This window comes from Haliotis rufescens, unplaced genomic scaffold (assembly GCF_023055435.1).
Source record: "Haliotis rufescens isolate VD_foot unplaced genomic scaffold, xgHalRufe1.0.p SCAF_7, whole genome shotgun sequence".
Lineage (NCBI taxonomy): Eukaryota > Metazoa > Mollusca > Gastropoda > Lepetellida > Haliotidae > Haliotis > Haliotis rufescens.
The window spans coordinates 2,794,464-2,815,308 of NW_025964361.1; the positions used below are offsets into that span (position 1 = coordinate 2,794,464).

Sequence of the window (20,845 nt, forward strand, 5' to 3'; positions counted from 1 at the left end):
ACATGTGTACGCTTAATAAACAGTATGATTAATGATATGAATTTGGGTATTCAAAAATGTATTATGAAGGGTATTACAATGTATCTCAATGGATAGGAAAGGGGCAAACTTTTAATATTACAACTGCTTGTTGACTGGCCTTGTGAGAAGACAATATGTTTTATGGATTAAACTTATTCTTCTAGTTGGCACTCTTTAGTTCAATGGCCACACCGAAACATTTTTATAAGGGTCCTATGGCTCTAATACATTTCTAAACCTGCAACTAGAATAGGTTTGAAAAAACGTTTTTAATTAAAACGTCAGTATTTGTTTTAACAGTGACTCATAAGGTTGAGTGTAAAATAGAAAAGGATAATAGACTGACCTGGCCTGGGGTATTTTAATGAAAACTTTACGGATGTGATTACCATGATTACTCATATTCCTATTAAATTCATATTAATTTGAGTTTAATCATAGTCAAAGTTCACAAAATAATTTTCATCAATCATTTTGCTAAACTAACACTAATTAAGTCATATTGGTACTGACATGATTGTTCAGTGAGACGAGTAACAGCCCTCTCTTGAAGATTAGTTTTAACTGTTAATTCAAAAGTTGTCAATACTATAAGTTATCAGAAACGCATAAATGCATGATGAAGACATGTTACCTAAAGTTTTATCCTGACGTTTGCATGTGGTTCAGTAAATATTATTCATCATACATCCTACTTCATATTGATTTTTTATGATTTGGCATCTATGAAAATGCATATGTTATGGTGAAGGAATATTGAGAGATTTAAGCATGGTATATTAAATACATTTTCTTACATTTATTTAATACATGGTAAAAAAAAGTCTTATTTTTGTTTGCTAGTATGTTTGTATAGTTGAGTCCTTTGACGTAATTATTAAGGGCTGCTTATGTGTAAGGTGGCTTAGTGGATAAAGCATTTGCTCACCAAGCTCCAGATACTGGTTCAAAGAAGTGAACATGGGTGTTATGTGTGATGCTGATTCCTCAATACCCATGTTATAATATTACTGAAATATAACCCTCACTCATGTACGAATAAGATGATGAAACCGAATTAAATTTTACAATACCAGTGGTGGAAATTAAGGTCAAAAGTCCAGGGGTCCTTCTCATAACCATTGTTAAAGTTCAAATGTTAATGGATCCATATTTTCAACTCCTTTGATTCAAATACAGTGGTAGAAATTGGTACTAGTCTGTAGTCCTTGCCAAACTGCCCAATAGTTTAGGTATCATAAGGACTAGTAGAAATTTGCCATTTTTATGGGTTATATGTTATCATTATACAGACTAGTTGACTAAAATTATTAGTTTCTGTTGCTGAAGTACTAATTATTTTGGCGCAAACATCTGTGACCCCAGGAATCCCCTTAATTTTGAACACAGTATTCAAATAGATGTTTGAGAATAGCCATTGATCAGCATAGGAGAAAGAAGAATTGAGATTGAAAATGTTGCAGAAAAGATTCCGGAGACACCTGTCTAGCCTCTTACTCACCCTGTAGATGTGATTGAATTGCATTGATTCTGTTGATTGCATTGATTTAGTGGCATGTGTTGTGTAGCATGTGAATGTTGTTTGTTGTACCTGTTGTTACAGATAGTGACGACGATGGAGATAAGGACAATGACAAAGACTCTGTCGGTAGGAGAATAGTATACTTGATATTTCTGCAAGTCAGGGAAAGAAATTCACCGAACATGGTTGCAAGGAGACAGTTGGATGACATTGTTTGATGCAGCTAGACTAACAAGGAGAAACCTTTTTTTAAATGAAGCATTGCTGTAACAATACATTTCTCGGGTCATTGGTAGTGTTTGAGTTATCTGCTCTTGAGGGTGGGAGGTGTAGGGGTCGGGGATCTTGTATTTTGGGTAGGAGCAGATGTGCAGGGCTTGGGGAAAATATGAAATGTAACAGTTTCTATTATTAACTTTCTATTAATAAAATTGTTTGAAAAAAAAAAAAAAAAAAGGTGATTTTTCTAATTTTGAACATATATATTCCATGACAAGACCATTTTGATAGGGACATGATATTCCAGTTCATGTAATTTCAACCCTGGAAGTGGTTGTTCCATCGCCATCCTTGTAGTGTTGGAGGTTTGTTGTGGCCCCCAAAACACTATTAAAAGTTTCACGGTCAATATTGCAAAGATTCTGACAGATGACTTCTCATTATCGTTAATGATAGATTCACTATCTTTTAGGATCCTAAGTGTTTGTCAAATCTCGCCTTTTATAGCCGTCTTTGTAAATACATGTAATACTTCGATCAACAAGTTTGATGCAATCCAATCGTTTGTACATTTGGCCAGGGTTTTTGCCGCTTGTTTTCCCCCATTCATGATGAGCTTTTCAAAGTGTCACAGCTTCATCTCTAACACTGACTTGGCAGGGGGATGGAACACAGCTTTAACAGTCTCCTCTACACTCTATCGACAAAACTCTTAAAACTCCAGCTTTTGCATTTTGTTTATCTATTTTTTTCTGAATTTATTTTGAATTCTACATTAATATAATTTGGTGTAAATTTGTTCCAAAGTGCATAAGTAATTATGACCCACCAGGAGAAAAGGAACCTTATAGGTGCTAGGATACAATTGTGCTGTGACGTCATAAAGACGTTTGATGTCAACTTACTTCAGTGCAGATCGCCATGTGTGTGGACTGTACAAAAATATCTTTATTTTTCTCTCGTTAGTTCGTAATGTTATAAAAACATTTCCACACCTTTCAGCATTCACATCTACTTTCAATTTATCAGACATGTCTAAAAACTGTAATGATTGCATAAGTCGGAAAATGAGTTCTAATCTTTGATGTCATGTATCTCTGTAATAAATATGAATTGAAGCTTGTAAATTATATTTTTGTGTGCCAAAGATACTGTAGTTTTAAAATATTATGAAAAGTCAAAATTAGATTTTTCACCCATAAGGTCCCTTGTCTCCTGCTGGGTCACAATTATTAATATTCTTCAAAACAAACAAATAAATTATCTATTTATTGATAAATGTTTGATATGAATGAACATGTTTGAAGATTGGTACGGTTGTGTAATGACATTTCATATGGATATGTATAAGTTAACTCATGTTGGTCACAGTCAGTCGTCAGTAATGCATCAGCATTGTGTATTCCACTTGAAGCATCTGTGATTGCTATTTCTGTAACTACAGGCCATGTCTATGACTACTGTGAGGGCATCTGATGTTATATTATACCTTGAACAAGTAAAAGCCGAAAAAGCAGTCACAAATGTAGACATTACTTTAAATGCCATTTGAATCACCGACAGTTTCCTTTTGGTTTGATAGAAAACAACCTGGAAATAACACTACAGTATCAGACCAAATGTCTGAAACGAAAGTTTATGTTGTCTGGGTCAGAGTATGATCAACACAACATTTAACTCACAGCCTTGACTGCCAAGCTCTTGTGTTCCTAGGAGCCATATGGCTTCTATTTTCCTGGTAGCAAATGCAATACAAACAAATGTCAAGAAATTCCCGTTTCCAAATTTCAACATGAGGTAACATAAGGCTTCAGATTCCAGTTTTACACAAGTGAAGTGAGATTTAGTCAAACTATTGCAGCAGAGAACTGTGTTGTTTTAGAGCAATGATGAGACTTGTGCTGACTACTGATTAATTTGAACACCCATACATAAGAAGTGGAAATTTTGTAGAAAGTTGGATTAGGTTAAATAACCGTGGTCATCAACAGGTTATGACAAAAACTAGGCACTAACTGACTGCACTATTAATCAAGGGTGCCAAACATAGAATTGGTCTCATTGGCATTTTTTTAACTTATAAAGGGCTGAAAATATTCTTGAAATGTGAAAATTGTGATTTTGGGAAGCATGGAATTGATACTCTCAGGTCACCAGCCCACATCATTTTTTCAAAAGTCATTGTCTGAGAACTAAATGTTTCACACATTACATTGATTTTGGATTTGTAGTTGGTTTTGTCTTGACAATGAAGATGTTTCAAGTGGAATAACTAATATTTGGGAATGTGTAGTGTTTGTGTTTTAATATAAGCATGTCTAGTGTCAACTACTAATCAAACCTTTTTCCTTTTACCTGCCTGGATCTACAGTCAGTGACAATTTCTTTGGTAAGCCTTGTACTCTTGTATCATCCACACAACTTCATTGCGTACAGTCCATAAATTATATGGAAATCGTCAGAAAAATATGTTCTACAGAATTGATGTAATGAAAATGAGAGCATATTTAAGAAAAAATAAATGCGTATATAAGGGAATATATTTTGGTATATCATCGTGTGAAGAAGAGTACATATGTTACTTTGTAAATGCAATATCCACTTCATTCTCATAATAATTGTATTTGAATATTATTAAGCCTACTAGTTAATGTTACTTTTGTATTTTCAGGAATGGGCAAGGAGCTTGAAAATTTAATTCTAGAAAATACAGAATTATTAGCTACCAAGTAAGTGATCATTTTGGAAATGTTGACTTGGTTAAATATTATTTCATTGATAATGATGTCATCTGAAAAAAGATTTTGAAAAACATACTATATTTTTTCACCAAAGTTGGCACATAGCTAGGTCTAGTGCTAAACTGGTAATTCTTCAAGTTTCCATGGCAACAACTTTGCCTTTGGCTGGCAATGGCTGTAGCACTCGTTTCTGGAGTAGAAAACCATACAATATTCATTCTGCAAAACTGGTACATTGAGAGGTCTAGTAGTGAATTGGTGCCTTTCGATAGATTAGGATTTAAATTTTTTTATATATAATGTATATCGACTTTCCATGGCAACATCTTTGACTTAGGCTGTATATGGCGGTAGTGCTTGTTTCCGGAACAGATCTTGAAAACCGTACAATATTTCTCCAGCAAACCTGGCACATAGGTCTAGTGGTGAACTAGTGCCTCTTCATAGTTACTTTATGTTTGTTTGTTTCCATGGCAACAAGTTTCATATATTTATCCATGACAAGTATTTGCCATTGCAGGGGATATAGATGACTTCTTCCTTTTGTTTGTTTTATTTTTTAACTTGAAATGCAGTAACACTAACAGTAAGGAAACTTCTATTTCAGAAATGCCTTGAACATAGTGAAGGATGATCTCATAGCCAAGGTGGATGAGCTCTCAAGGTACTGATAATGTTAGGAAATGAAGGAGTTGCACCCCTTATCTCCTGCAGGATCTGCTGGTCAAGGACTTGAGTCATGCTCCTGCTATGATCCTTGTTCTGTCAGCACCATCCATGCTTTGTGGTTTCACCAAAGTAGAAACCATCTACAACCTGCATCACTCAGGGATGTTTCTGTCATTTTACTGTCATACTGTCATTTAGCTGAAAAAAAGACTGAAAAGATGGTTTGTGTCATCATTTGACACTTAAAGATGGTGCTTATTTGTCCACATTGCATATTAAATAGAAATAATTTAACTTGGGGGGATACGACATGCTCAATAAAGCCTATAAATTCTATCAAGTGACTTCGTTAACAATAGGCTGTCAAAAGATTTAATCATCATCTTAAACAGGCATTTGTCCCATAGAAACAACCAAAGTATATAATGGTTTAGGCATACACGGTACAAGAAGGAATTACTGGCTCTTAATGTTGGAAGGGGACTGCAATTAGTCTCTACCATCATAACCGTTAACTCAAGTTTTCCTATGTTTACATGATAATTTGCTGCAGAGTAAGTGACGCTATGTTGTATGTTGTCTCCCTTCCTGATTGAGCTGTAACTCTGTGTAGTGAGCAGGAGATTCTCCGGGAGGAGATTACCTCCCTGCAGACTGTGAAGGGTCGGCTACAACTACGCATCACTCAGCTGGAGGAAGAACTGAAGAAGACGAAGGAAGAGATGCAGAAGAAGCAGCAGGCTACAGGAGACGAAGAGGTAATGAGCTTCAGAGGACGTCTGAGGGGTTGAATGAGGCAGAGCTTTCATTGGATTGTTATGAATAACATAAGCGTTAGAAATTGGCACTAGTCCTGTAGTCTTTACCAAAGTGCCCAATAGTAAAGGCATCCTAAGGACTAGTAGAAATTGGCCCATTTTAAAGGTTTTGCTATATGTTATCATTATAAGGACTAGTGGACAAAAACTGTTAGTTTCTAACACTGAACATGCAGTGAAACCTGGTTAACTTCGTGTCCCTCTCTGTCTGTACTTCACAAGCGTGTAGGTACGCTATGTTCCTCCTGTCCATCACCCATTTCTGGTGTCCCCCGCCGTGATATTGCTGGAATATTTCTAAAAGCGGCGTAAAACCATACTCACTCACTCACTCACCTGTCCATCACCAGTGAATACATAGCAGTGTGGTGCTATTACTAATCATGACCTACTTCATGTCTGCTGGATTCTAGTGACTGCTCTGGCCAGTGAGCACTCAGATTACATCACACACACAGCTTGACACCATGTGCAACATCGGGTTTTAGTCATCTGTTGCGCACATTGCTTCAGTAGTTGGGTTTACAAAAGTTTGATGCACAGAGTAGGACTCGCCTGCCTGTCATAAGTTTTCCTTCATTAGCTGACTTAAATACTGCACTTCACATCAGCCATGTATTCAGGATGATGGAGTGTACACGTACATGTATTGATGATGTGTTAGGCCTTGTGAGCATCCAACACTGATGTAGAGTTTGCTTTAATAACTGTTACAGTGGTAGAAACTAACATGTTTCGTCCACTAGTTAATGATAACATATAGCAAACCCTTCAAAATGGCTAATTTCTACTGGTCGTTAGGATACCTTAACTATTGGGCACTACAGGACCAGTGCCAGTTTCTAATGCTGCTGTTTCACCAAACACTAATGAGTAGTTAAAAGTAGTAGTTGAAAGTACTGGTAGTAGTAAGAATCTAAATATTTTCATCCATTGCGCCATACTTGACCCGCCCAACTCTAAATCGTCAATGTGCCAGGTATTTGGCCTTCCTGTCTATGAAAAAGACTGCTTACGCACCACAGATAAGAGTACATGCAAGTATCAGATCGTGAGAAAGGTATGATACATATTGGATCACACAGTTGGTGTATAGTCCCAGCCCTGGTATTTGTACTGTTGAAATTGTATGATTCATCTTTAACACTTTGTCATCTGTGTTATTGTTTCTGTGTGTCAAGGAGGGCAAAGGGTACAGTCAAAGAATATTAGTATAATTAGGCAGCCCCATGTAAATAGGACAAAGTTGTACTCCAGTTGACATCATTAGGGAGCAAAGATGAATACAGACAGAATGGTGAGGTTACCTTTCACCTGAGACCGGCTCCGTGGTCCGAGCGGAAGGTCCGGGGTTTGATCCCCAGCCGTGTCATACCAAAAAGGCGTTAAAAGATGGTACTTGTTGTTACCCTGTCTGGTGCTCGGCATTAAGGGGCTAAAACAAGGACTGGTCGGCTCAGAGTCAGTATACTGTGTCTGAGTAGGGTATTCATGTTAAACTGCAGCATGGTATCTCAGTAAGCTAGCACTATGATTCGGCATCAGTCCGGACTAATACAAGCACACACGCACACACGTTGCAATAATCTTCGATGCGACGTTAAACCCATAAGGAAGAGAATATATGGTGATGAAGTGATGGAGGAGTAAGCATATACTCCGAAATGTTGTGTTCCTCATAATAAAGAAGTTGACATCCATATATTCTCATCCTTATGCGAATCACTTCTAAATGCCTTTCAACAACGTTAAACCCAATTTCACCTCACCTGATTTGGTTAAGCCGAATCGGTTCCTGATGCATGTTTGTGGTGGAAAGTTTTGGGACATCCAGGATAGAGTGGGAATAGGTCTGCTTCTGTTTTAGCTTGTAATGCAAACACCGCTATTGTTAAAAACTATGTGTGTTAACCTTAGGACGATGTTCCAATGGCCCAACGGAAGCGGTTCACACGTGTTGAGATGGCGCGGGTGTTGATGGAACGGAATCAGTACAAGGAGAGGCTAATGGAGCTCCAGGAGGCTGTCAGATGGACGGAGATGATCCGAGCTTCACGAGAACATCCAGAATCAGGTCTTCAGCCAAAGAAAAAGTCCTCTATATGGAACTTGTGAGTATTACTGTTATACCGTTACATAATCCTTTCTGTCTCTTTCAGTGGTTGGATATTATGGATAAGCTAAAAACATAACAAGACAGTCGGCAACAGCTCAAATATGATCAAACTTTCTTATGAATGAATCCTGAGAAGCTTTTGAATCCAGTTCCCTTTTCACACATCATGTAGGACTTATTGTCATCGGTTACAGAAATATGTCGTGATCGTGATTCTTATGCTGCTCTTGAAACTCATTCAGGGACTTAGAAATTGTGATATGGTTTGATGTAATCTTGCCAAAGTACAATCTCAAGACATTAGGATAATCAAGGTACATAGACATTTCAGGAAATACATGCTTCCTGAAAAGTAGTAGCTTTACTAGCGCCATAGCCTCATTCTATTCTTGCTTTGAGCAGTCTTTTCAGTGTGCTTATTTTGGCAACCTGGATGAGTTAACATTGAGTTTAAAAACTTAAGGCTAAAATGGTGTGATTATATTTTCAAGTATCTTTCAACCATGACTTCAATCACCAGTGTAGGCATTCTTCCTTCTTCTTTCCAAGCTTTTCCAAGTTCTATGACGGCTGAAGGTTGCATGTCAGCGGAGTAGTGTTGGACACGGGTGCTATGTCGATGAATGCCGTGCTAGGGCGGCCGCAGCTCACATGACCAAACAGAGATTACTTTTCAAACACCATAATATGGAGTTTAGTTGGGGCTGTTTGGTATGTCTCCGGCCTTGTCGTGCTGTTCTGGGCCTCGTCATGCTGTTTAGGCCTTGTCTTTTCTAACAGTCGTCATCCAGTAGTTGCTTGCCAAGTAGCCAGGTTTATTGCATTTCTGTGTATATATATTCCCTACCTTTAACTAGCTTTGTAGAAAAGTGTTTCTCTTCCATACATGCAAAACTGAAACATAAAATCACATAACCCTAGGTAAGACTTAGTGTGTATTCAGTAATGATTAACATTATAACCTCCATGTAATCATGCTATCAGTTACATGGTCAGTCTGTGCCTGAAGACACGAGTCTTGTAAAAGTTCTTTCAACATAATATACTCACCTAACATTGGTAGTTTCAGGGTCCTGATGGGTATTATTGATTTTCGTAAAATGACTTAAGGATTTTATTGTGTCTGATTTTATTGTAACATATATCTTAAAACGATGACAAATTACTTATTAGTATAAATAATAATTTACTTCTGATGGAAGAAAAGACAGAAGACTGGTTCTTGGTCCATTTTACACTGCATTGTTGATAATAGCTTCGTAACTAGTAGTGGGACGATAGACCGATGCATCGGTGGATCTGGATTTTTGCTTCTCAATACAAGTATGAATCAGTCGCACACTAAGTAATAAATATCGATTCTTACCTTAAAATCACTAACTAGTGTGAAAATTAGTCATGAAAACATAAATATTTTATCCATTGCGCCATATTTGACACTGGCAACTTTAAATCATCAGTGTGCCAGGTAATTGGTCGATTCTTTCTATGAAAAAGATAGCTTACGGGCCACAGATAAGAGAATGTGCAAGTATTATGTTACATATCAGATTGTGAGAAATGTATCGTGATACTTATCGGATTGCACAGATTGTGTATCGTCCCTAACCTACATGTAATGTTCAATAATTGGTCCCTTCCATTTGGTGAGACACAATTGCCATTAAAAAAACAAGCAGAATTAGAATAACAGTTGACGTGTGCCACCAATTACTGACTGAATACGATTCCTTTACCCATTCATGTTGCTTTGACTGACGAAGAAAAATTAGAATTCACTAAACGTGCTGAAGCCCATAAAACTAATGATGAACCCCATCAGGACCCTTTAGAGCTACTGACAAAAATGTCCAAAATTCAGCTGGGGCTTGTAGTCTCATAGACAACATTTTGGGCACAGACAACATGTGGATTGTGTTATGGGCTGAGGGTTTGAGTAGGTTGCTTTATTGGATCCATTGGTTCAAAATCCATACTGACATGATCAAAATCGTAATAGCTTTATGTGTTAATTCTTGCTTCCGAATTTTATATTTCATGTAGAAGAGTGCAAATACGGCTCTATATATTACATAGGCCCATACTCAGGTGGAAACATACTGGTATGTCATATTGTTTTATTATACAAAAGAATTCTTCTATGTATACAAAAGAATTCTTCAATGTTAATGTCAATATGCCTTTATACAACATTTTATCACAGAATGGTAGGAAGGAACTTGACAGTATTTGAATGATTTAAAGTCACAAATCAGAAATCATACAATAAAATTATCACATATGTATATATGCATGTATTGAAAATCCCTGAAACAGTTCATTCAGATTTGATATATATTTTTGCACTTTACTGAATCGTGTGAAGGATTGAAAAAAGTATGTTGATCGTGGGAATTTTTGGCGTTTTCCATCTAGATTTGTCCAGCTGAAGGGAGCAGCATGGTGTTTGGTTATTTGGTGGTGGTTTTTCTGGAATTTGACATGTCGTGTGCAGTCTTGTCTTGTGTCCAGCAGTCTATATCACAGTGTCTGGCTAGAAGTACAGTCATCATCTTTGGGATAGGGACAAGCTAAGTGTATTGACGACAGCTTCAAGTCTGTGAATGATTTCTGTCAAAGCAGGGATGCAAATTGATACTAGCCTTGGTCAGTTAGTCTGATGTTAAAGGTATCCTAAAGGCAAGTTGAATTTCAGGCTTATTATTGGGTATCATGCGCTTTTACTATTCAAGCTAGTGTTTCAGGTTAACTTGCATCCCTGCAAAGGCATGAGAATTCACACTAAAATAGTGATTAAGAGTGTTCATGTTTATCTTATGTATATCTTTCCTTTTGTGAAGAATGAGCAGGTTAAGACAGTGCCATAAGCCTTACTTATGATTGATTACTGATTTCCATTAAACATGACAAGTCCAATGAATAATGATATTAATATCAACCTTACAGACATGGTGATCGTATACTTGTGTACTGTGTCATCCATCTGCTTGCCCATTTTGTACCTTGCCAGCCATTGCTTTGGTCATATTGACATGCTGCTTTATGCCTGCTTCCACAGACGTGTGGCTGAAATATTGACATTATTGTAATCATAACACATGCTGTAACAGATAAGTCTACTCACCTGCCTAATTCTAACATTCACATTTCTACAAATTTTTATCCTTTGCTAAAAAATAAATACATTGCTGTTTGATGGTAATTGTCATCCGGATAATAGCCTGATATTTAGATGGTTGTAATTAATTTTTAGATTTATTAGCTTTGTTGCATGAAATGTGCTTTTTTTTGGTACAGTGTTTGAAAAAAGGTCCTGGGGTCCGTTTTGTCTGTAGTATTTTGATCTAGGGACTCACTGATGGTGTATTTTTATGATGAGGACCCCTTGACTTTCATCCTTCAAGCACTGTTGGTATGTGATCATCGGATGGATGGTTTTGGTGTGGTGCAGTTTTGCATCCCGTGTCCCTCTGGTAGGAAGAAGCCCCTGGCATGAGATCCCTACGAGTAGTGACAGACAGACATTGACTGTGTGTGCATGTTTAGTTTCAGCAGCATTGTCTCCTCATCCGAACCATCCACGCCATCATCCCCCGAAAAAAAGAGAAACAATGTCAAGACGAAAGAAGACTCACCGCGGTTAGTCCAACCAAGACTAGTTGAGCCTCGTCCGTTACATCCCCATTTAACAACTCCTCGGCCCAAACCAATAACACCCTTGTTGGCACAGCCCCGTCTGGTGCCGCCCTGCCCCACCCTCCCACAGCCAAACCCTCGGCCGCACAAGCCATCCGACAGTTCCAACAGTGTTCATCACTTATAGCACAGGCTCAACTTAGTTCCTGTTAATCAATACCTCTTGTCAAGAGCAGACACACATGGCAACACCAGACCTGCAAATATGATTAGGCCTTAGATAAAACCTCTTCAAAAATCAGATTAGGTCTTAGACAAAAATGTTTCTCATCAGTTGGTTCTTTTCAAAGTTGACCAGGTCGCCAAATTTTTATCAGAAGATTTTGAGACATATTATTCAAACTCAACATCAACCATGGTGGCATAGATAAGGTGGAAGGTTGCCCTTCCTTTATAATCCGGACAATCTTCATCCTAATGTTATAAAATTGGGATTATTTTACCAGACAGAACCAAAAGGTATCGATCATCATGGAAAATCTTGTCCACATTGCATGTTTTAGAAGAAATAACATTGATGAGAGACATTTACAAAACCTTTCTTCAAAATGATGGAAACGTGAACTGGGAAAGGTGACCAAATAAGGGGTATCACTTTGTGTTCATTGACAGTTGCCCATATCTGGAGTTGTGCTGTGTATCTGCTCCTGTGTACGTTGACTCTGACACAATACTAATCTGAAACTCGGGTTGGTGTCTAACTTACATGTGATATAAATGGCTCTAGTGTGAATGTATCTTTTAAAGTAAGTGCTCGGAATGTTCTGAAAGAAAATGGTGCAAATCTGTATTTGACTTACCAAAGGATCTCTCACAGACCAAATAATATAGAGTGCTAGTCAGTTCAGTACGCTAAGGTACTGAAAATGCTTACAGATAATCTGAAATCCAAACATATTTGCAAAAAGGTATTTTTAGACATTACATGTAGCTTTAACATACATTGTTTATTCTTTTTAGGAGACTTTACTATCACTTGAGTTTAATGAAAACCGATCTTAACATTTTGTTTTAAAGCTGTAATTTTAAGTTTTGAAATACCAGAGATGCCATGTATGTGTGTGTAATGTGAGGGATGAATGGGAGATATTTACATATTGACATATTGGTGCTGTTGCAACACATTATCCTAGGCTAGTTATTGTGATAATCTCTGCTCAAATGGTATGGGATATATTCGTCCAAAATACAATCCAGTATCACAGGGCATTCTGTGGCTAAGTTTGATGATGTCGACTAGTATATTATGTAAAACTCCAACTGTTGTCTGTTGTGGTGCTCAATACCAGAACGTCACTGATATTAAAAAATAGGCAGCACAGCTGAAAATCTCTCAATCAGCATAAATTCAGCATTTGACATTAATTTCAAATGGAATGCATTGATTGCCACTTTTTGAGAGGTGCTTATTGTATAAGCAAAATGAAATATGAATGGCAACATTGGGATCTTTATAAATAACGTTACTTTGTTATGACTCAGAAAAGGTACTTTTGGTAATGATTCAGAAAAGGTACTTTTGGTACCGACCAGCAGACATCAGTTACCAATATTAATATATATTAAATTAAATTACTTATCTTGGCAAGGAGCCCATGACACAGAATATTTGACAAAACCTCACTTCAAAGTCGCAGTCTGCATTTCCTTAAAAGGCAGTGGTTGAATCTTTACATGCATCAAATCAAAGAGATCGGAGTGATTGTGTTACTTACTCATTGAACTTACTCAAAAAAGGGGCGGTCGGGTAGCCTAGTGGTTAAAGCGTTCGCTCGTCACGCCGAAGACCCGGGTTCGATTCCCGACATGGGTACAATGTGTGAAGCCTATTTCTGGTGTGCCCTGCCATGATATTGCTGGAATATTGCTAAAAGCGGCATAAAACCATACTCACTCACTCACTACTAAAAAAAAATTGACCCAATTACTAGAAATGTATTTAATGCACAATTTTCTTCCCCGGGAGAAAAAGTAGGAGATATAGTGAACAGTGTCCACAAATTAAGCATAAAAGTCACAACTCTGAATTCAAGACTCATCATAGATCCCCCTTAATTTCGATCACTAGTAAAAGAAGACTGGAGGTGTCATCTGAAATTATTATGATCTTTCAAGAAACAATTTTCATAAATGATCCCCTTCCATCTAGACTCCAACTTCAGTTGTGTCAGTTAAATAAACTGTACAGTTACCCCTATCTGAAGACAATGCTATGACACAAGATATCAGCCCAAAAATTTGGATGAATATTTTGCCTTACTGTCATATCCTTGCTGGTACATGGTTCTAATCAAACATTCACTGTATATCGCTGTATGCTGGTGTCAGAGTTAATGATCAGAGAATCTGTTCGTGTGATGCTCCTAGCAAGAGTTTTTCTCTCATGATTCCTTGCAGTGTTAGCTGGGCACAGAATGTTTGTCGTGAAGACAACTGTCATTAGTGCCAAATATAGCATTTATGTCTCTTCTATGATCTCTTGTTATGCAGTAAGTTGTAGGTTGGGAAATGTTATACCAAATATGTTTGAACAAGTTGAACTTGTTTTTATCACCCAGATCTTCTTTCTGTCCATTCATCATGTTAGTACTGTTCCGTGTTCTTTTGCATAATAGGCATTTCCTGATATTAATTGATCATCATTTCATTATTCATGAACTCATTAGCCTGCTCCACCCAATACATCTGCTCTAGGTACTATCCTTGACCTGTTACAACATTCATCCTTGTTCTCTTGCAGTGAATCAACATTAGCCCGTCACTCTGTCTCCTCAGATATTTAGCCTTGTTCGTTAGTTAGCAAGGAATCATGGGAAATGTGTACATTCCTTGTGCAACCATATGGGATCAACGTGTAATCAAAGAGGCAAATCTTTCTCCCCTTATCAGAATTTTTATTCGGCAGAAACTATCAATAGGGCCATGTCAAATTGTACTTACTTGTACACTGTTGTAGGAATTGCCACATCTCGTTTTCTAAAAGATTTTTCTTGAGAGTAGATTTTCTCATAAGGTGTAATATGGATCACAAAAGTACATTATGTCAAAAAAAACCTCATGATCTAGATTCACAAGAAGGCAGGAAGTTTAACTCAGTGTAACTCTTTTTTCGACAAAGTTTTTCCCAATCTTCGGAAAAGATGTCACAATCTACCTGGAACTTTTGTAAAACTTTTCAGCAACAAAAATCATCATATAAGAATATCATTTCCACCGGTAAAACTCAATAAGGAACAAGTGATTAATTTCTAGTGTGGCCTAAAGGATATTAACTATGATTCACCATCAATGATATTACCATGCATTTATTTATTCTCAGGTTTTCAGCTTGACTCCTGACAGCCTTGTCTAATCCATATCTTCTTGCTATTGCTTCCTCCGTTGCATGCTAAGTGTGGTCTGTTGTAGATGTACCCTTACGTGCTTTCCACACCATCTCATTTCTGCCATTTTGATCCACGTTGATCCCGTTTGGTTATCTTGTGTTTTTCATTGTTATTGTATTATTTGTCAGAATTGTTGAAATTTGTGTTATTTATTGTTTTATGTAAATTTGCATATATAAATGAATCTTATTTCTATTTGAATCTACTCATAATTGTATTTTACAGGAATAAACTTCCTATTTAAAAATCACGGCTCTGTTATCAGTGTGGATCAAATTGGCAAAACATTGTACCTAATTGTATGCATGATCAACACTTTCAGTTCACCCTGTTGTTGCACTGTCTCTCGCAAATTCAGTTCTCGGTGCAGAAGCTTTTGTCACTCCACTTGATTTGCTGCCACTGCACGCAGACCATATCTGATTTAAAATATCCACACAAACTAAAAAAGTCGACCAAGTCTTTGAAAGACTCAGTTTATCAATCTCGAAACAATGAACTGTTTTGCTTTTATTTTTCCTTTCGAGTGTAATGTGTTATTGTGAATGTTAATTTGTGTATCTTTTAATTTTTGTTGTAGATAGCTCATTTCGTTTGATATTTCACATTAAATGTAATTGTTTTTTCTTTTCCATGTCATCATGGGCAGTGATATGGTCTGCATGTAGAATAGCTGTGATAGTTAATGTGACATGTCATGCCGAAAAGACTGAATGAGATAATTTATCAGGAGACATGCTTGGTAACAAGGGAGGTAACCTACTGACATCACCAACTGTCCTCAAATAGCAAATATTGAATACAAAATGTATCATAAACACACAATACCTCACTCTTGCAGTGTAGGTTCAAAATCCAGACTGGACTCAACCAAAAAAGTTCAAGAATCTGTAATTTACGTGTTAGCCCAAATATAACATTTGTTATGTCTAAATGAATCAGTTATCTCCCTTGAAATTGTCTCCCTTTGACTGCAGAAGGCTGCCATTTGCAAAACACTAATAAAGGTGGTTTCATGTCATTATATCTACCAAACATTTCACCCAACTACTAATAATGGATCCAGATGATTCCTCCACCTATGAATTGTTAGGAAATTCAGTGCGTACATTTGTCACATTGCATAGTCAGCAGTGACAAATCTGCAATTTAGATTGGCAAAGTGTCTGATATAGAAATTTGCACTGGCCTAAAGAATGCCTTTCACCAGGGTTAGATGGCTTCAGATGAGTTTCCCACCTAGATAAAACATGGAGCTTGGGACAACATGCATTTGATTACCAGGAATAGAAAATCTGAATCTTGAAATGTAAAATGGATAGAACTGAGGTTCATTTAAAAGCAGTAAATAGTGGATATGTATTTTTTAAGTAGATCCGGAGCTAATTATCATGTCTGACCAATTTTGGGAATTGAATTGTCACCAACATTATAGAGATTCATGGACAACCCTGCAGATGTTATTTGTCCTATTCTAGACACACAAAATCAAGCTGTGTACATGTCGGACATTGATGTCAAGGCATTACCTTACACATTTAGACAAAGTCGTGTGCAAAGGTATCTGTGAACTGAAAATATGTTGTGCTTTTAAAGTTCAGGCCTGTGAAATATTTTTTACACATGGATTAAGAAATGAACGAAAAGTTTGTAATTGACTACTTTGCACGCAAATATTCTAAAAGTGCTATAATCTATGGATCTACTGTCTCAGTATTTGCATTGAACGCAAGGTCCAGTAATTTTATCCAGAAATACACATGTAAGGGTGAAGTGTTGCATCCACGTTGACAGAGTCACCGACTGTCTTACTACACTAGAAACATGGTTTCTCCACCGTTAAATACGATGTGCACGTGGTCTAGCATAAAGAAGACTCGTCCAGATAAGACCCCCCCAATTTAGAGTTGACATGTGTCTGATTGTTTGCAAATGGATATGATTTTGAAAAGAAACTAAAAGGAAGCACTGCCATAACAGATTGTAGACCAAGTACAGTTGCCCCATCTGTGATGGAGGCTACAAAATATAGGCTGCAAACATGCATGTTTCTGAAAACTTCATGAGGTGGTGTGGGGTAGCCTAGTGGTTAAAGCATTCACTCGTCACTCCTTAGACCCAAGTTCGATTCCCCAACTGGGTACAATGTGTGATGGCAATTTCTGGTGTCCCCCGCCATGATATTCCTGAAATATTGCTAAAAGCGGCGTAAAACCATACTCACTCACAAAGCTGCATTGTAAGGTTGGTAGATAAGATCTTATTCATATTATTACTAAAACAAACTGACATGAAGTGGACAAATACCGAAATGTCCCATGAGACAGAATGTATTCACACAAAGATACGTGAAGAAAAGACAAACATTTGAGCAGATGGATGCTTTTGGTAATTGAAGGGGGCACGGGTGGCTGAGTCGTCTAAGGCCCCGCGATTCACTGTGCAGAGTTGCGTCCCTTGGGCATGCCAGAAACCTATGATTATGGGTTGGAATCCCGGTTCGCCCTGATTATGTTTCTAGGTTTGTCAGCACCATACCCATGCTCCTGGGTTTCACCAAAGTGGTAAACGTTTGAGACCTGCATAACTTTGGGCTTTCCTCCCACATTAAGCTGACACACCTTGATATAACTGGAATACTGTTAAAAGCGACGTTAAACCCAACTCACTCACTCACTCACTCACTCAATTTGGTAATTGGAACTCTCCTATATTCTAATGTTTAATTTGTGAAACATTGAGTCCAAAATGTGAACACACGACTGGCTTTCTTGAAAGCAACAAGTGGAGGAGTCAGTCAGCATGTATATGTTTCAACATTGTATATCCTCAATAAGCTGGTAGGGATATTCAAATACACCTACTGATATTCATCATTAATCATTCAGTGTATTACATCTCCATTCTGTTATGGTAAATACCCTGCATACATTCACTACAACTGCTTCATTTTGTGTCTGATTAGATTCACATGATGCTATCAAATTACTGATGTGGAGAAAATTCATGGCAAGTTAATGACAAATGTAAAATTTGAAGATGAATCGGGAAACATCCTTCCCCAATCACGGCTATTGTAGTGAAGTGGTCCAGGGTCCTTTCATGATAAAATGGAGGTTTGTTACATTGGATGATTGAGGATGATTATCTAAATCATGTGAAAAAGTGGAACCGTCCAATACCTACACTCACAGACCTTTGTGACAACAATGATAACACCAGGTGTTCGCAAAAATTGTGAGAATATTCTACAGTACTTGTTATGGATAAGATGAGTTGTCCCTGGAATGTTCTACAGCCAGGAAGTCCAAACATTAGTGCACTGTCAAGTAACAGTGTGGAGTGAGTGAAGCGCTTGTATGCAGCTGTATCAGTGCTGTATCACAGAGCATATCTTACAGATTAGTCATAAATCTAAGACATCAGGTCGTTACTGATGTTAAGGAAATAATAGTAATAATAGACCATTTATATTGCCCATATTTCCACACCACTTGGGCATGCTGAAAGCGCTGTTATTACCCCAGTCACAGTGTGCACTCAAGAATCATCCCATCTCCCTGGGGAGTATACAACCCAGGCTGCCTGTTAGGCACTAGAAGGTTAACAACCAAATTACCATCTCATCCTACCGGGTGAGAAATTTGTGTACACAAAAAATGACTTGCCTGTAAATGCATCCAGTAGCTATGACAGAACCAGGAGGAACATCATGCACACGACAGAAAGACAGCGGAGAGGCAACAGTGGTAAAATCTGAAACAAAAGCATTGCTATTATTAAATGCTAATAACTCTTGATCAGTGGCTTCAGTGACAATGAGTCAGTGCAACAACCCTCCTATCATCATCATCAGGTGGTTGGCTGCAACGCTTGCATCTTGTTTTGTATATTGCTTATAACATCCGGACAAGTCATTCATGTTCTGAGGCTTAAAAAAGAATAAAAGAATTGGTTCTCAGGCAGTGGCTTTTGAAAATATTGTGTGGGCAGTGTTCATCACAGAATGAAAAAAACAACAACGTGCGGCAGACTTTATGGTGATGCTGGTGGTGCCTGAGAACCAAGACTATTAGTTTTTTAGCCATATTCTGCATATACTTCTAACATACAAACAAGCTGCTGTGTTCTAATAAACCGGAGAGAAGATTGAGGATGTCATTATACATTATTCCCCCAAAGGATCGTACAAACTTCCATCATGTTCTAACATACAAACAAGTCATTCATGGTCTGACAGACTATAGAGGAACGAGACTGAATGACAAACATGTCATTTAAGCAGATCATTGACTTGATTCCCCTCGAGTGTATTGCATCACTTACATCTTGCATACTTACATCTTGCATACTTACATATGCTTACATTCTGCTTCTTGCATTATAACAAATTCCCTTGTCTGATGAAGGTATTGCATGGCAACTCTCTACCAGATTGACCACATCGTCCTGTGATGAAGCATGCTGTGTATTCCTGTTGCAGCTTCAGCAACCTCTTCAACTCCCCCAACAAACCGAAGCGTAGCGCCACTCTGCCAGTGGCCACGGTCAAATACAACGCCCCCACCACCCAGGTCCAGCCGGTCGGAGACCCCAACAAGAAACAGAGGGAGAAGTACAACCTGGGACAGAAGTCCAAGGCCTATGAGTTCTTGCAAGATGATGCGTAAGTATATGTAGTACACCCATTTGAAAGGATGCGTCCTGTTAATGTTTCTCATGTTAAGAATATAAATGATATAAGCAACCCTTGAAACAAGTTATAGGTATGTATCAGTCTGTATCACAAATAATATTGTGCCTTTGTTCAGCCCTTTTTGAGGGCTTGGATGACCTGGTGGACATGCTGCAATTCGCTGTATGTAGATGGCGTCCCTTGGCCATGCCAGGATCCATCTTTCCGAGGCAAGGGAGTTAACTGACTATGCAAGTCCAGTTTCCACCCTTGCCGAACTAGGCTGGAATTATGAAGTAATATTTTGGCTTGACTAACAAGTCTGTGCATAGTCCAATCAAAATCACGTAACGAAACTGCCATGTAGAATTCGGTCGATTGCTGGATTTGCAAAACAGATAATTTCCAAAGCTTTTCATGTTTTTGATCAAGGTGCTTACGTGATTTGATGCACATAATGAAGTAAGACACGTTTTATCTCGATATAGATTTTGATTATCTGATCGTCTTTACTGGGCGCCGCTATTTTGTTTGAAGCAACTTCAAGTGATATGAGAGGTGGAATCTGATTGGTCAGTAGGAGGGACATAGAAGGGACATAACTCGTAATAGCCACTGGTGGCGCTACGATCGAGCCTAGAAATTCCAGCCTAGTTCGCCAAGGGTGGAAACTGAACTATTATAGTCAGTTAACTCCCTTGGCTCGGGAAGATGGCCAGGATCAAGTGATTGTGAGTTTGGATGTCAGATTCACACTTCTTGTGGTGGGTGTGGTCCTTGGTTTATCGGCACTGTCCATACCCAAGGGGATTCCAGTGCGTAACTGCTCCCCAGTAACCTTTGCTTGTCAACTACATTGGCAAGATGGAGGCTTGGCTGATTGTGTTTCACCATGCATGGCTCATGGCATCTTCCCGAGGCAAGTGAGTTAACTGACTATAAAAGTCCAGTTTCCACCCTTGCCGAACTACGCTGGGATTAT

The 20,845-nt window shown here is 38.0% G+C and overlaps 1 protein-coding gene across 13 annotated transcripts in view; it reads left to right on the plus strand.

Moving 5' to 3' along the window:
* The window catches only part of LOC124139611 (C-Jun-amino-terminal kinase-interacting protein 4-like), a 111,102-nt gene that overhangs the window by 16,747 nt on the left and 73,510 nt on the right, over positions 1-20,845 (plus strand). For 8 of the 13 annotated variants that reach the window (XM_046506814.2, XM_046506816.2, XM_046506817.2 and 5 more), the window contains 8 exons: positions 1,625-1,669; positions 4,134-4,151; positions 4,434-4,491; positions 5,111-5,167; positions 5,786-5,930; positions 7,908-8,101; positions 11,653-11,745; positions 19,672-19,854. In XM_046506814.2, coding sequence (XP_046362770.2) covers positions 1,625-1,669; positions 4,134-4,151; positions 4,434-4,491; positions 5,111-5,167; positions 5,786-5,930; positions 7,908-8,101; positions 11,653-11,745; positions 19,672-19,854 — 793 coding nt within the window. The remainder of the gene's footprint in view (positions 1-1,624; positions 1,670-4,133; positions 4,152-4,433; positions 4,492-5,110; positions 5,168-5,785; positions 5,931-7,907; positions 8,102-11,652; positions 11,746-19,671; positions 19,855-20,845) is intronic. The other 5 variants (XM_046506823.2, XM_046506827.2, XM_046506819.2 and 2 more) reach the window with 3 other exon arrangements.